We start from the raw sequence: 16,041 nt of genomic DNA on the forward strand, positions 1-16,041 counted from the left end.
TGACAGTAGTGTCACCTTACAGGACTAGTGTGAAGAATAAATGAGATGATGTGTAATGTGCTTGGCTGTTGTTGGAGGTTGGCCAGTACTCGGTAAATATTAGTGTTTATGACCATATTGACACAAGACCCAGGATGCCAGCCCCAAAATGGATTATCAATAAATGGGACTTGACAATAAAAAAGCCCAGGGGCGTGTGGGTGTCTCAGCCGGTTAAGCATCCAACTTCAGCTCAGATCATGATCTGTAGGTTCGTGGGTTCAGGCCCCACATCAGGCTCTGTGACGACAGCTCAGAGCCTGGATTCTGTGTCTCCCTCTCTCTCTGCCCCTCCCCCACTCATGCTCCATCTCTCAAAAATAAGTAACATTTTAAAAAATATTTTAAAAAATAAAATAAAAAATTCCTTTCTCCAGGAAGTTAAGATAAGACCTACAGAGCCTGTGGTTGTCCCGGGACTCTGAGGGATGATGTGCTGTGTGGGTGTGACCAGGGCCAGGACTCCTGGCTGGCCCCACACTCCTCTCCTGCCAGCAGCTGCCTGGAAGGCCCTCCTGCCAGTGGAGTGGTGACGTTTGAGCTGCCCCAGGCAGGCCCTTCCACGGGAACATCGGATAGGGTGGCAAGATCCAGTGTCGGGAAGAAGGACCCAGGTCAGGGGTGTGGTGCCTCGGAGGCTTATCCTCCTGCAGGGACCCACGTCAGGTCAGGGGTGTGGTGCCTCGGAGGTTTATCCTCCTGCAGGGACCCACGTGACGCCTGGGGAAGAAAGGAAGCCCTGGCCCTGAGCAGAGAGTGGCGGTGGAGGGTCTTGTGAGGACCATGTGTCCGTGTCAGTGAGCACTGCCCAGAGGGCTGGAGCCAGAGAAGGTGGGAGCCAGAGGAGGCGGGCCGTACCTTGGTTCACCACCTGTAAGGGGGGCCACTTTTACCTGCTCCCACCTCTCCGGGTGTGTGTGTGGGTGTGTGTGTGTGTGTGTGTGTGTGTGTGTGTGTGTCAAGGGAGGAAAGGTAAAACAAGAGCCATGAGAAGGCAAAATCCATCCACATAGCAGCCCAGGAAGGAGCGCCCCCGGGGCGTGGGCACACCCAGAGCAAACCTAGCCCGAACTGGATGGCTTCAGGCTGAAGCCAGGGACAGCGCAGGGGGCCCCCTGGGTCTGACTTGGGTTACCAGGCTCCGTCTGGGCGGTCTGTGGGAGGAAGCAGGTAAGGTGACCAGCAGAAGAGCTGGCTGGAAGCTCAGGCCCAGAGACAGAGTGTTGGGGATGGGGGGTCACCTGGGGTGGGGAGACATCTTCTGAACTAGAGAGGAAGTCCCCCAGGAACAATGACAGTGTCTCACTTTTACCACACCCAGCACAGCTGGCCACGGAGCTGGCGTCGAGCAGATGTTTGCGGTAATAAACATTTGTGCAGCGAGCATGGTGGGGACTCAGCTCCACTGAGCGGGAGCTGCTTTCCTTCACCCTCCACACACCAAGCTCGGGGCGCCCTCAAGCCCCTGCCTGTGCTGAGGGCAGGAAGACCCACCGGCCTAACTCAGCCGCTTCCTGCCCTTACTTAGCCTTCCAGGTGCCCCTGCTCTCACGCTCCCAGGACTGCAGCTGTTGCTGCAATGTGGCCGGTGGGGACGCAAGGGTGGCCAGCTCTGGTCTGAACTGTTGTCCATCCTGCCTGGGGCTGGGCACTGCCCACGGTCCCCAGGGCAGGGCCCCCTCAGCCAGGTCCCCACCCTTCTTCTCCTTTCAGCCACCTCCCGGGGCCTCGGGGCTGCTCCCCACAGACAGGGCTTGTGGGTGCCTGGGGTTGAGGGAACTTCAGTCCCCTGGGGAACAGCTGCCCTGTCCCTTGGTGTCCTCAGCCGTGGGCTGTCCCCCTTGGCCTGCTCAAACTGACCCCACCAAAGCCATCTTAAAAGGGTCCTGGCCCCAGGGGCAGGAGCCCCTCACCCCTTCCTAGCACTGGGCCTGGGGTTGGCTTCCCTGCAGCCGTGGGGCGGAGACCTGAGCAAAGCTGGGATCACGCTGGGAGGGAGGAAGGGAGCATACATGTGGGGCACACAGCCGCACCTCGGTGTCCACCAGGGCCAGATGAGGCGCTGAGCCTCTCCTCGTCCTGCCACGCTCTGCCTGTCCCCACACACTCATCAAAAGAAGATGAGAAGGAAGGACGTGAGAGAGCACAACCTCCAGACTGGAAGGAAGGGTTTGCCAAGGGCAGTGTGTTCCAGAATCCCGTGGAGCTGGCCTGAGGCCCCGCCAGGGACAAAGGCCATTTCCATGGTGTCCGCAGGAAGGTGGCCACATGCATTGCCCTCTGATGGCTCCAGATGGGCCAGCCTTACATCACCTGGGGACTTCCTGGGGCTAGAGCATGAAGCGAATTGGGAGGTCTCACTGGCTGTTCCCTTCCCTGCTGATGCCCCCCACTCCCTCTGCCATTCTAGACAGCTGGATGGGGGTGGAGAAGAGGGCTGTAGTTAATGCTAGTCTCTGCCCCCGGTGTGAGGTGTGTGTAGGGTGTCCTGCATGCCCAGCCTCTCTTCCTCCGTCTCTGCTGTGCCCTCCAGCTCGACCCAGCTCACCTGATAAGGCAGAAAAGGACCGTAAGACTTCCCCTATTCACTTCCTCATGTCTCAGCCCCCAGGTGGCTCTAGTTCCAAGATGACTAATAGGTTCCATCTCCCATGCCAGTTCCTGCTGATTTATAGTGGTTGTGTTGGAAAGAATTATGAAGCCTTGTCAAGGCTCATTGGGGAAAGACTAGCTGTGATTGATTAGCAATGTCTGCAACGAGTGCAGAAGTAAAGCATGTGGTGTGTGTGATTTTAACTGCTCCCCACTCCTCTCAGGACCTGCTACTCTCCACAAGTCCGAACTGGGAAGGGCTGTGGATGTCTTGTGGCCAAGAGATGTCATGGGACAGAGCTGAGCGGCACTGTGCTGGGAAATGATTAACAGATGGCTCTTGGGGTGGGGGTGGGGCTGCTTTGTAGCTTCTGCCAATTTCTATGGTGTGAATACTCCCCTAATGGCCAATTTCCAGCTGCCAATGTGAAGTCACTGAACAGAGTTGCAAAGAGACTCATACGGTTGGCTCTCACAAGGCTAGGGGACTAGCTGGCTTCAGCACACCACTGTCTGGGTAGTTGTGTACTTTTTCTAAGAGACGTAAAGCCTCCTTCCTCCTCTCAAAGCTCTGCCAATGGTAGGCTTCTCTGGGAAGAGCACTGGAGTAGGATTTGGGATCACTTACCAGCCACCACCCGTAGTCAAGTTATGTCCCTTCTGAGCCTCAGTGTCCTCATCTGTAAAATGGGAGCTGGTAAAGCTCCATGAGCATCCTGTCAGTCATAACGTTTGATCTGTCATGCCCACTCCCAGAGCACCACATCGAGAGCGTCTGCCCAGGAATCTGCCTTGGCCCTGTCTGCAAAGTCAGTGCCCCTGCCGTGGGGCTGTTAAGGAGAAGGCCTTGTGGTTCTCTTTGATGTCAGCCTCAAAGGACAGAGGCTGCCTGGAAGCTTATTCCATTCCCCTTACCAGGCCACCACGCCTGTCACTGATGAATTTCTCATGCTGGTTTTGGAAGCTACTCCCGTCTCCCTCCTTGACCACTCCTTAAGATAGAAGTGATTTCGTTGATTTCCCATGCACGCACCTTCCTCAAGCTTCAGGGACCCCACGGTCCTGGAAGGCTGTGCCCAGCCATGTTCCTGCCGTGGGGGTGCCAGGCTGATCTGTGCACCAGGGCCAGAGCAGGCGTGCATCAGCTCCGGACCATGAGCATATGCATTAAACTCTTCCTGGGCCATAGCTTTCTCATCTGTAGAATGGGAGTAAGAATAATAGTAGCTCTTTCACCGGGTTGGTGGGTGGACTGAGTGAAATAAAATACATAAGGTTCTTTGCATAGTGCCAGGCACAGAGTAAATGCTCAATAAGTGAATTATTATTGCCCTTGGCAAGTTTTTGAGTGGAGGTAGAATAGGTCAGCCTTCAGTAGACCAGGGTCCCAAAGTCAGCAGGCCACAGGGTTGGGGGAAGGCCGGGACCTCAGCATTGGGAGCCCCAAAGGAGGACAGATTCCTTTAGTCTGGGGCAGGTTTTTTCTCAGCAGCAGCAGCAGCATTAACATTCTTTGTTGTAGGGAGCTGCGGGAGACCGGAAGCAGATTGTTGGGACAATCAGCGATGTCTCCAGATATGTCCAACCACTGCCTGGGAGGCAAAACTGCCCCTGCTCGGAACACCCTGCTCTGGCAGGCATAGCGCGGGCAGCCCTGTCTGTCACCCAGCTCCAAGTAGAGCCGGGACACAGAGAGCCTGTCCCAGCAGAATGAGGAGGCAGCATGTGGCAGAGCCAAGCAGCAGGCGGTCCGAAACGGGCAGCTGGCAGCGGGCACCAGGAGACAGGCCAAGGCGAGGACCCCCGCTCCCGGTATCGCAGCGGTCCCGCAGGGTCAGATCATAGCTCATAGGACAATGAACCTGGACTCACCCTGTGGCTCTTGGCTTCCCCATCCAGGACCAAGATTTCATCCAGGGTCTGGGCGGGGCCAGACCCTCAGGGAGGGGAGATGAGGCTTACCTGCCCACATTAGCAGGGTGTGGGACTGAGGGCCTGGCTGCCCTCTCCTACCTCTGATGACTTTCGTGACCCCTAGCTGGAGAGCACAGGCTTCTGGGTAAGCGAGACCTGGTTCAAATTCAGGCTCTGCTGGATGGAAATCAAACCTAACACACACACACACACACACACACACACACACACACATACACACACACACACACACACACCATAAAACCCAGACACTGCCACTTAAGACAAGGAGACCACCTTAGGCTGATTGTTAACCTCTAAGCCTCAGTTTCCTCGTCTGTGATGTGAGGATGATGGCGGCAGCCTCATGCAGTCGTAAGAGTGAAATGTGCTGTTATAATGACCCCATTCAGCGTGATGCCCACCACAGAGTAGCCACTCAGGAAATGTTGATTGACTGAATGAATGAATCCTGCAGCAAATCTCTGTCCTTAAATCCTTCGTTTCATTTTAGCTCTCTCGCCTGGAATTTTGCCAGCTTTCGAACACCGGAAAACTGTTGACTTCTCAAGGGGAGGAAATGGGTGATTCATCTCTGTGTCACTAGAGCTTAGCCTGGGGCTAGTAGATATTAGGTGCTTAACTAATGAACTTTTCCTTCCTCAAAGGGCCATGGTTGTGCCTTATCCTTCTCTACATAGCCACAGCCTGGCACAGCGAATGACACATGGCATGTAATGGTCAAATGTTTGTTGAATGAAGGAATGAATGAATGAATGAATGAAACTACCAAAAATGGTTGAAGAAAGGCATGACCTAGAACTCTAGCCCAGCATTCTTCCTAGAAGTTCATTCCTACAGATCCATTCAAGAGGAACATCGCTGTTGGCTTGAAGTAGGTCAGCCATACCCTGGAGAGCATAGCAGCGTCTTCACTGAGGTGGTGGGTGACAGAAATCAGGCAGAGGGAGGAGGGTCTCAGGCCGACCCTACCCTGGGAGCCTCAGCGCAGGCTGCTGTGCTTACCCCAGGACCTTGGCACGATCTTCATAATTCTCCCTGCTGCAGCAGGTGCAGGGGCAGAGTCAGGTGATTTCCTCCTCCCTGTGGATATGGGGTTTATTAGTAAGACCCCAGGCTGGGGAGTCAGGAGACCTGGGTTCTGGCCCCATCCCAATCACTTACCCACACAGTGACTGCATGGTCACTACCCTAACTGGGCCTCTGTTTTCCTGACTGTACAACGAGGACTTGGGGTTGCCTTGGGGTGACCCCATCCTCTGGTGCCTGGGCCGTGGGACAGGTCTGACAGCAGCCAGCGTCCTGAGGCATAGCCAAGCGGCTGCCTGGGGGGCCATCTGTAACATCAAGGTCCTGCTGGATCTCACAAGGCCGTGGGCTCCCAAGCCGTCTTCTGGCCACCAGGCACTGAATGGAGCACTAGGGAAACACGTGTTCTGAAGTCCAGTGCTGGCGGGGGCAGGGCCTGAAGAGTTCAGGGGAAACACTTAAGGATCATCGCTGACAGGAAACATGTCATTTTTATAGAACTCCCCATCCTCTTCCCCTTCCTAAAGTACAGCACCGAGGAACAAGCCTGGGGTCTTCCCATTCCTGAACCCTGGGGTGGGGGAGTGGTGGCCTGGAAGAGCTTGACCCAGCCGGCTTCACTCGTGTAAGAAAAAGGAGCCCAAAACAGAGAGATGGAAGGATCTAGAGAGAGGAGCCAGAGGCAGAAAAGCTGGGCATGAAGCTGAGAGAGAGGTGTGGAGAGGGGGCAGACCTGTGGGCAATTTGGGGAGAGGTGTGGAGAGACTGTAGTGAATGGGGGGGGAGTAGCTCTGCCTTGCTGTGACTCAGTTTCTTTATCTGCAAAGTGGGGATAAGAGAACCATCTCCCGAATGGGAAACACTTAGAATTGTGCCTAGCACCTAGGGAGGCCCATGGAAGTGTGTGCAATGGTGATGGTGGTGAGGATGATAATAAAAACTTGTAAAATCCTTTTTTTAAAAAAATTTTTAATGTTCATTTTTGGGAGAAGAGAGAGACACACAGACGCATAGAGTGTGAGCAGGGGAGTGGCAGAGAGAGAGGGAGACACAGAATCCGAAGCAGGCTCCAGGCTCTGAGCTGTCAGCACAGAGCCCAACATGGGACTTGGACTCATGAACCGCGAGATCAAGACCGAGCCAAAGTCAGACACTTAACAGACTGAGCCACCCAGGTGCCCTCAAAACTCGGGGAATCTTTAATAAAATTTCTATCACTCCGGGGTGGACCCTAGATATGGCTCTCCCGGGAGCTGGCTGAGTGCAGGGCCCAGCGTCAGCTGCCCATCCTCACTGGGTGGGGCCATCGCTGGAGCAAGGCTGTGTCCTCAGAGATCCCTCCAGAGCCTGGAGCGCTGGGAGCTGGGGCCCTATCAGGCCCGGAGGGCACAGGGCACCTTCCCTCCATGTGGCCAAACCATCCTCAAATTGCCACGTACTGAACTGTGTCACCAGCCTGCTTCTCGTGAGAACGCCCCCCCCCCCAGGAGGCACGGACTCTCCAGCTGGGCCAGCCCCTCTGGCAAACTGCACTCAGGGGATATTTTCAGATGCTGGGTGACATTCCGCTGCCCCTCCGCCTAATAGGTCCCAGACGCTCCCTTGCTCCCTCAGCCTCCCTCCCTCCCGCTGTTCTCAACCCTGCCGGCCTGCCCTGGGCCTCTCCTCCCACTCACCACTCCTCTTGACTTATTATTTTCTTAATTTAAAACATTTTGTTCCCCCTCAACGTGATGGCTTGATGGGGGCCAGCATGAAAGAGGCTGTTTCCTCCTGGCCGGAGCGAGAGGCAGGCAGATGAAGGCAGAAAGAAGGAAGCCGGCTTTGGGAACGTGAGGAGCACGGGGAATCGTAAGGAGTCTTTCTTGGCCGAGCATAAAAGACGCAACAGAGTAGCAGCTGTGTTAACGTGGCCAGGTCACCAGGGGCCCGGCGGACACACCAGGCCCAGCTGGGGATCCCACGGGCCCCGGGGGTCCCGTGACTCATGTTCGACAGACATGCTTTCTGCTCCCTAATGTGCCGCCGCCACTGCCCCCTCCACCTTTCCTCCGCACCCATCCTCCTGCCCCCTCCGTGCATTTGTGATTCTTGGCCCATGCAGGCAACAAGATGGGCTATTGCTGCGGCCTAGGGGGAAGGGCGGACAGAAGTAGGAGAGAAGAAAGAGAGAAGCGCAGAGGGAGGGGGACCCCTGGGCACAGGAGGGCGGGGAGGAGGGAGTGGGCAGCAGATCCAGGAGGGTAGAAATGCCTGACTCACCGGCTTAACAGAAACCAGGACAGGCCAGATAGACATCAGGCAAGGAAGCTGGTGAGAAATGTCATACGCCTCTGCCGCCTCCTGCTTGTTTTCTGTTGTGTTTCATGGAAGCCTGGAGGGGAAGAGGACCCCGCTAATGACTATCACCTCCTGAGGTTGTGTCGCATGGCTGGCCTTCCGCTGTGTTGCCTTGGTACCCACAGCCCTGCATCCTGGAGAGCAGCCATGTGCCCAGATCGGGGCGGGGAGAGAGAGGGGACTATACTTGGGAAGTTAGGGCCGCAGCCCGGCTGCGCCTGGGGCCCAGACCTCTGGATTTCTCATCCAATAATGCAAATATGGAGATGAAATAAAGAGGGAAGAGATTATAGTGGGGAAAGTGGGCCAGGAAAATGCAAACTCCGAAGACCAGATGGAATCCCCTCAGCCGAAGAATTTTTGGACGCTGCTTCTGAGGCAGCTCGGCCTGGCCTTCCCACAGTGACACTGACCCTGGCATTTTCTCTGTCTCTTTCAGGACCTCCTGTAAGTAACTCCAGCCGCCGCTCAGGTTTGCACATCTGAAAGGCCCTGCTCCCTGCTGGTAACGGGCCCTGGGTGGGGGAGCTGACAGCCGGCCCCACTCCCCTCCAGGGGAGCCCCTGTACCTTCCTCCACAGAGGTCTGCAGGTCCCTCCAGAATGTTGCTGCAGGGATGGAGGCCGCCATTTTGCTTTCCAGCCACTTCTGCACCTCTGGGGTGCAGGGGGGTGCCAAGACCCTGGCTGCTCCTGGGGCAAAGTAGGTCCCAATTTCAATCTGAAAGGGTGGCTTGCCCCATTGTTAGCCCGGCTCCTTTGTCCCCAGAAGCAGCAGCTGGACTCAAAGAAGCTCCAGGTATTAGAAAGAAGAAAGAGATAATCTCTTCTTCATTCTGGTCCCTGAAAGGTCTCCTGGCCTTTCGGTAAGAGGGTCAGTGCATGGCTCTGAGTGTGCACGTCCTGTGGCAGCTCCATTCTGGCCAACTTACTTTGGGCAGGTGGTCGTTGCGGTGTTTTGAGGTAGGGATCGATTTCAGTGGGCTAGACTGGGAGACAATACAAGTTACAGAGTGTCAGACTTCTTCCCCTGGTGTCCCCCTAAGGCTCAGGGCGGGGCAAGGGAACCCAGTCATGTCCAGAGAACCTGAGAAGAGCCCGAAGAGACTGTCTCCCAGAAGTAATGGGTCCAGAGAATAGGATGAGGTCAGCATTTGATACCCCAACAAAAGGCCCAGAGGTTGCCAGGGGGAGCTGGGGATTGGAGTTGAAAGGGCGGAGCCCTCACATCGGATCTTTGCCAAGATCCCGAAAGCTGCTCTGTTCTCACCCTTCCTCAGAGCAGCCGTGGCCACCCTGGTTTCCCTCCTGGTCTGTCCTGGGAGAGCAGGGGGCCCAACTCTCCGCATGACCATTATTTCCTATTCCGTTGGGTCCCGAAAGGCACATGGAACCGCTGCTGATGGCCCTGCCCAGCTCTCTGACTGCCGGGCTGCAGGGGGAGGAAACTCATGTCAGTCTCTGAAAACAGGGGGATGATTTATCATGGCATGTTTTCGATGTCAGATCTCAATTCCTGTCATTAATCTTCCAAAATAAACTCCACCATAGGAAACTTCAACAGACCACCTGCTGGAAATGGGCTGCTTTCCCCCTTCTTTTCTGACGAAGCCAAAAAGAGCCCTCACTTCCCCTACTCGTTGGACCTCCCCCTATACACCGGCCCCATGGCTGGTCTGACCTGCCAGCGGCAGCTCTGGGTCCCTGCCCTCACCAGAAATGGGGCTTTCTGAGAGCTTCGCTGCTCTCACCCCCTGGAACATTCCAGCCAGAGAAGGCACTGCTGCCCCCAGGGGCTCGGCAGCACAAGAGCAGAGGAGAGGAGAGGGATGGGCGTCTCCCCCACAGTCCCCAACCGCCTGGTCATCACCTGAGCTGGGAGTAAGGGGAAGGAGCCCAGGCAGCCTCCCAGCATAGCACCTGTGTGCATCCTGCACCTTCACCCAACTCTGGTTGAAACCACAAGGAGGAAATGGAAGCTGGCCAGGGCAGGAACCACCTCCTAGCCCTGTTCTATCTGCTTCCTACAAAGGAAGAATCCTGTTGAGGAAGGCAAAAGATAGGAAGACAGCAGCTGGGCACAAGCTTGTCCCCACACTCTCTTTGGAACTTCTCCTGGGGTCGCTTTGCACATCTTGTGGGCACAGGATGGCCAGTGCCTGGGGAACACAGCCCTGGAGGATGGATTTAAGTAGCAGCAGGGGGCATTTAAATGGTAGAAACATTGTAGTTACCACTGCTCCACTCCTTGTGTCCCTGGCAGACATTGCTAATCAATCAGGTGCTTCTTAACATAATGTTTGACTCAGTCACTACCAATCCACTGGAGTCTGCCCCCAAGCTGACACCTGCTGACCATGCCTGTGGTGGATTTCAAAGAGAACTTCTTAATGGGGATTGTGAGATCAAAACAGATGACAGAGGGAAGTAGGGAGGTATCTCTCTCCAGAGAAACACAGGGAAATATGTGATGGCCAGATGCTACCCTGGCTGAAGGTGAACCTTGCTGAAATACTAACTAACACTTATGACATGTTTTTATAGAGGCAGAATAATATAGTGGTTACAAGCATGGGCCATGGAGCCAGACAGCCTGGGTCCAAATCCTGCCTCTTCTGGCTGTGTAACCTTGAGCAAGCTGCTTTACCTCTCTGTGCTTGGTTTCCCCATCTGTAAAATGGGGGCAGTAATAGTATCGGCCTCTTCTAGGAATTGGGAGGAATATATATGTCATTATGTATGTGTGTGTGTGTGTGTGTGTGTGTGTGTGTGTGTCTGTGTCTGTGTGTCTGTGTCTGTGTGTGTGTGTGTATTTTCTCCAGTTAGAATATAGTAATGCATTTAAATTCTTGGTGATCCACAAAGATTCTGATAAGCCTTTCATTTTAAGGAGGAAATTAGTATTCTGTGGGCTTTTATTAATTTCTGTTATTTCATATATTTCCACCCACCTTATTCTAAAAATATTGCAGGGTGATTTAGAAACTAGATATGGAAACAGTGGGGGAGGGTGGAGAGCAGAGGCAGAAAAGCAAAGGGACCCAGAGCTGATGCCACAACATCCTGTGCACGACGAGCTACTGGCTTGGCTTCGAGCTTCCTGGTGGTCAGAGCAAGGAGGAAAGCAGATTTGTGGAAGGCACATGAGCAAAACACAGCTTTTCCTGGTGCTGAGATCCAAGAGAAGTCCCTTCCGTATGCAGGTGAAGTAGGAGGAGTAAGTGGTTGGGACACAGCAGAGGTAGGAAACCTAGGCGGGTAGACCCACTGTGTGAGGCTGGAAACTGTCAGCAGGCCTGTTCCCTTCCCTGGGTGTGAGGAGGCGGCTGCCCCACTCTGGGCACCAGTCCCTGCTGGCATCAGGACCGGGCAGTGCAGAAGTGACAGGAAGAGAGTATGAGCTCAGTGCTCAGGCTCTGGGGTAAGGAGGATATTTGGTTGCTGGACTGTCTCTGTGGGGGCCCTGGGAAAGAAAGAGGCTGAGTCCCAGGTTCGGAGCTTTGTCCTTAGGTTCATTCATTCACAAATAAGAATCAAGGACTAAGAACTCAGCCCTCCTCAAGGCACTAGAGACACATTCCTGAACAAAACAGACAAATTCCTGCCTCGGGAGCTTATGTTTTAGTGCCATTGGGGCAAAATCAAGCAGAGTGAAGACAGGGACAGCCCCTGAGAGCCTTTACCCAGCATTCCCCAAGGACTCCCTGACTGGGCCCGACCTTGGTTCTCTATGAGGGAGTCGCTGCACCACCGCCTCCGGGATGTCCTCAGGAACAAGGGACAGAGTGGGCAACTTACTCCCAGGGTTTCCAGGGCTTGTCTGAGCCCTGCAGAAGCTGGACCTGTCTTCCAGTGAGCTCCCTGAGACCCACTCCCGGCCACACTTGGTGTTTACAGGGAGAGCCAAATGTCTGGAAGCAGAGAACCCACATCTGGTAGCAAAGTCTTTGCAGCGAGAAACCGAAGCCAGCTCCACGTACCTTCTGCCTGTGCTTTTCTCTAATTATCGTAATAGCCAGCATTTATGTAGCACTTGCTGTATGCTAGCCCCTATACTCTGTGCCTCACATGCATTATCTTATTTGATCCGAAGAAGTAACTATAATTGTTCTCCCATTTACAAGATGAGGAAACCGAGATACAGGGAGGCCAGCAGCTTGCTTATGGCACTGACTGGGAAGGGGCAGACCTGGGATTTGAGCACCACGGGCAGGCTGACCTCAGAGCCCGTGCTTGTAACCAAATCCTACCGTCTCTGTTACCATCTCTCCTGGACTCCGTGTCCCATCCATGCCGGGGCCGCCTCTCAGTTCCAGAAGCTCTCTCCAGGTGTTTCCTCCCCCTTTACAAGCTGCTCTGTGATGCCCCAAGACAGCTATTTGGGCAGTTTCTCGGCCACCCTCTTGTAGCAGACCCATCTGGGAACTGAGTGCCAGCATGAAAGAGACAGCATTTTCTTAGAATTTGCTCGGTTACTGAGCCCCCTGCTCTGCACGCTGCTCCTGCGACAGTTAGGAGCACTAATATACATGTTATTGAATGTCTTCCTCTCTCGGTGGAACTTCAGACCCATTGCATGGAGTGTGTAGTCCATGCCCCGAACTGTGCTAGACAGGAGCACTAGGGATATGAATAAAGGGCTGTGGTCAGTGAAGACAAGGGAGGAAGTGTGGCTCCTGGGGCCACACAGGGTCCCACCTATCATGGGGGCCAGGGTCCTTCATATGTCCAGCATTGGCTCATCATGGAGAGATCTGAAGCTTCTTAGAGGCACTAGAGGAAGTCCCTCTCCTGCAGCATCGCAGCAGAGAAGAAGAGGCCCCCCGGGGTGCCACCCCCTCTCCCGCCCCCTGGCTCCCTGGTCATGTTTCATGGAGCCCACAGGGGCATCTCCCCGCCACCCTTCTTCATCAGAGCAGGCATCTGACTTCTGTGTGGTAGAAGGGGAAGAAGGAGCCCAACCCCCTCAGGCCCTTTCCGAGGCCAGAGGTGCATGCATGTGTGGCTGACAGCATATCACACTGACCGAGACGGAAAGGCTCAAAGAAAGGGGATGTGTTGGTGAGGTGCATGGCCCTAATGATCCTTGAGTGATGAGAAGCAGAGACATAGGAAGTGATATTCATGTCTTTTTTTTTCCTTGCCCTACCCTGGGCCTGATGTGGAGGAGACCTCCACTAACTGCCTTTCTGAATGAATGAATGAATGAATGAATGAATGAATGAGTGAATGAATGAACGAATACTAGAACTGAAAGGAAGCTTAGTAATCAAGGCCATAATATGACAGAGGTTCCTAGGGCACCAGCAACTTCAAGGTCACACAGCGGGTTGGGCGGTATGGGACGCTTGGGTATTACTATCCCTTCACCTTGGTAGACCTCACTCTTCCCCCCTCTATTTCAGGGTCCCGCTGGAAGACCTGGCCTCCCAGTAAGTAGCTTTCATTTCTCCCTTCCTTTGCATCTCTTTCACCTGCTGTCTCCCACTCAAGGGCTGGCTGGGTGGGGGGCTGCTTTCCTCCAGGCATATCCAGGGGAGAGGCCTCTGTCCAGCACCTCTAACCTGCAGCTGAGGGTGAAGCTCCTTGGTATCCTCTCCTGGGTCCCCAAGCAGACAGGTGACAGCATAAAGGCCCTTCCAAGGCTGGTCCTGACCTCTAGCATGAAGGCCCACTAATGGGGGGCTGGGAAGGGAGGCAGCCCACTGGCCTTACTGGGTATCCTCCTGCATCCCAGCTTAGCTTAAGACCACTGACCCTCCTTTGTCCTAAGACCTCCGGTAAGATTAGACTCAAAAACTTTGTCTCCCCTCCCCCCAGTTGCCATTTCTGAATACTAAAAAGGCTGTGCCAAGGAACCACGAGGACTTTGGAATAAAAGTGGAAATAATACTAACAGCCCTCTCTTATTGAGATCCTAACACATGCCAGGCACTGTGCTAATCACTCTTCGTATATTTGATTCATTCAACGACACAGTGAAATAGCTATCATTATACCCATCTTATAGAGGAGGAAACTGAGACTCAGAGAGGTAAAATGCTCTGTCCAATTGTCCAAGCTTTAACTGAGACCTGTGGGGGCCCATGTTATCACACACCGTTTCATACCTGTTTCCTATAATCTCTGCTCGATGTTTGAGAACAATCTGGAAGTCTTCACAGACATTGCCCCTCGCGATGTAGCCAGGGGCAAAGAGGCATTGAGGACTAGATACCATGGACCCTCAGATGTCTGGTGAGTCAGGCAAGATGCCGTAGCCAGGCAGAGGGCCAAGGTGTGGTGTGGAGGGTGAGCGAGGACTGCCACCAGGCTGCCCCCTCTCCCTGAACCAGGGGCCACATCCATTGGATTCCAGACCCTTCTTTGCATCCCAGTTTCTCCTCTTTTAGACATGAATAATATTGCAACCTCTTGACTAAGCCAGCAGCTTCTAGAATTTGTGTCCAGCAGTGATTTTCTTAATGAAATGCATGTGGGAGAGTGTTTAGCCTTGAAAATGGAAACTCTCCCAGTTAAGTGCAAGCCCCGGAGCAAAGAGGGACGGGTGACTCGGTCCCATGAAATCCAAGGAGGGGGAAAATCAGATGACTGGGGAGAACGTGGGCAGATTTTGTTTGTTCTGACAATGTCCACCTTTAAAAAGCATTTGGGGGCAATTCACAGAGCAGGGGCCGCTGCCCAGAGTTCCCGGTCTCTGGCCATCCCATGCCTGTCCCTAACCTGAGCATTTTATGGCCAGGACTGCAAAGAACATTAGTTTTAAAAGAGAAACAAAAAGAAACCAATACACACATCCTGCAATATCATTCAAAAGCCCAAGAATGAGTAAGTGGGCCGTGGGGGTGTCACAGCCAGTGTCCAGCAGGCCCTGGTGTCCTCAGCAGGAAGGGTAAGCCTCTCATTCACGGGTCATGAAGAGAACCTGAGAGTGACCCACAAGAAGATTTGCTGCTGCTAGCCCCTTGTGAAATGTAAACAGTGTGAAGCATGCTTCACAAGCATGCTTCTAAAATTCACTTGCCCGGGGCTGTGCAGGGCTCACTACCTGTAGACACCATTTATGCAAATTGCTTGCCAGGTGGCACGCACTCGGGGAAGGCTTTCCGGGGACCCCATTTCATGGTCTCCTCCCAGCAGCCCCAGGAGAGGGACATGGGTGTTCCGGGAGATTACAGAAACAGATCTAGGCTTATAACCCACCGCTCTTGCAAAGGGCGAACGTTTTCCTGGAGACACCGCTGGCCTGTGAGTGTGACAAACACCTAATTTTAGAGCCACTTGCTATTCTCTGTGCATCCACATACCTCTTGAGATGCTAGTGGTCGCGCAAGGCATTTTGCCTCCTTAGGGTCAGCAGATGCAGAATCACCCCAGAAATGCCCACCCCCTTCAGGGAAAGCCACGAGCCTAGCTCTCTGCTGCCTGGGAAGCCAGGACAGACACCATCTGATTTTTGGCCCCTGTTGCCTTCCGCCCTTCTGCCCTTCCGGACTTCTAGCAAACCCCAGGCCCCACCCCAGATTTTATGATGTCTGCACACATGTGATTGCAAAACAGTATTTTCTACCAAAACGGAGAGGAGCGAAACTTACGAAGCAGATTTCCAGAGTGAGAAGATGTAACCCCTGGCTACAAAATCGTGGTTCCCTCCGAGCAGCTGAAACTTGTGATGCAGGCACATCCTTCCTGTCCCTGTCGAGGGTCGCCGAGAGGAGGGGCATGGAGGAGGGCTCCTTCATAACCTTCTCAGACAGAGGGCCTGGGGAAGAGCAGGGGACATGGACACTGAGCCCCAGCTCTGGCACCGATAAACCACTCCCCTGTCACCTGGGGCCACCACTTAGCCTACTCTGTGCCTTGGACTTGAACTGGACAAGGATACGGCGCATCCTGGCCGTGGCTGGAATAGACTGTGACAGGAGAAGTCTAAGAGAGGAAGGGCCATAGACCCCTTATGAACCACATAGGGAAACTGAAACTCCGGCCAGGGACCAGACTCCTACATTAGCGCACTCTCCATAGCCCCACTCCTGAGTGCAGATAGTGATGGGGTAGCTGCTTGCCTAACAGTCCCTGGGGGCTGAATGGGCAACTTCATCCACAT

The 16,041-nt window shown here is 54.1% G+C and overlaps 1 protein-coding gene across 1 annotated transcript in view; it reads left to right on the plus strand.

The window, feature by feature from the left end:
* COL13A1 (collagen type XIII alpha 1 chain) overlaps nucleotides 1-16,041 on the plus strand; it is a 147,168-nt gene that overhangs the window by 56,416 nt on the left and 74,711 nt on the right. Inside the window, exons 4-5 of the mRNA XM_029919700.1 lie at nucleotides 8,375-8,382; nucleotides 13,340-13,366. Coding sequence (XP_029775560.1) covers nucleotides 8,375-8,382; nucleotides 13,340-13,366 — 35 coding nt within the window. The remainder of the gene's footprint in view (nucleotides 1-8,374; nucleotides 8,383-13,339; nucleotides 13,367-16,041) is intronic.

Source organism: Suricata suricatta, chromosome 2 (assembly GCF_006229205.1).
Source record: "Suricata suricatta isolate VVHF042 chromosome 2, meerkat_22Aug2017_6uvM2_HiC, whole genome shotgun sequence".
Lineage (NCBI taxonomy): Eukaryota > Metazoa > Chordata > Mammalia > Carnivora > Herpestidae > Suricata > Suricata suricatta.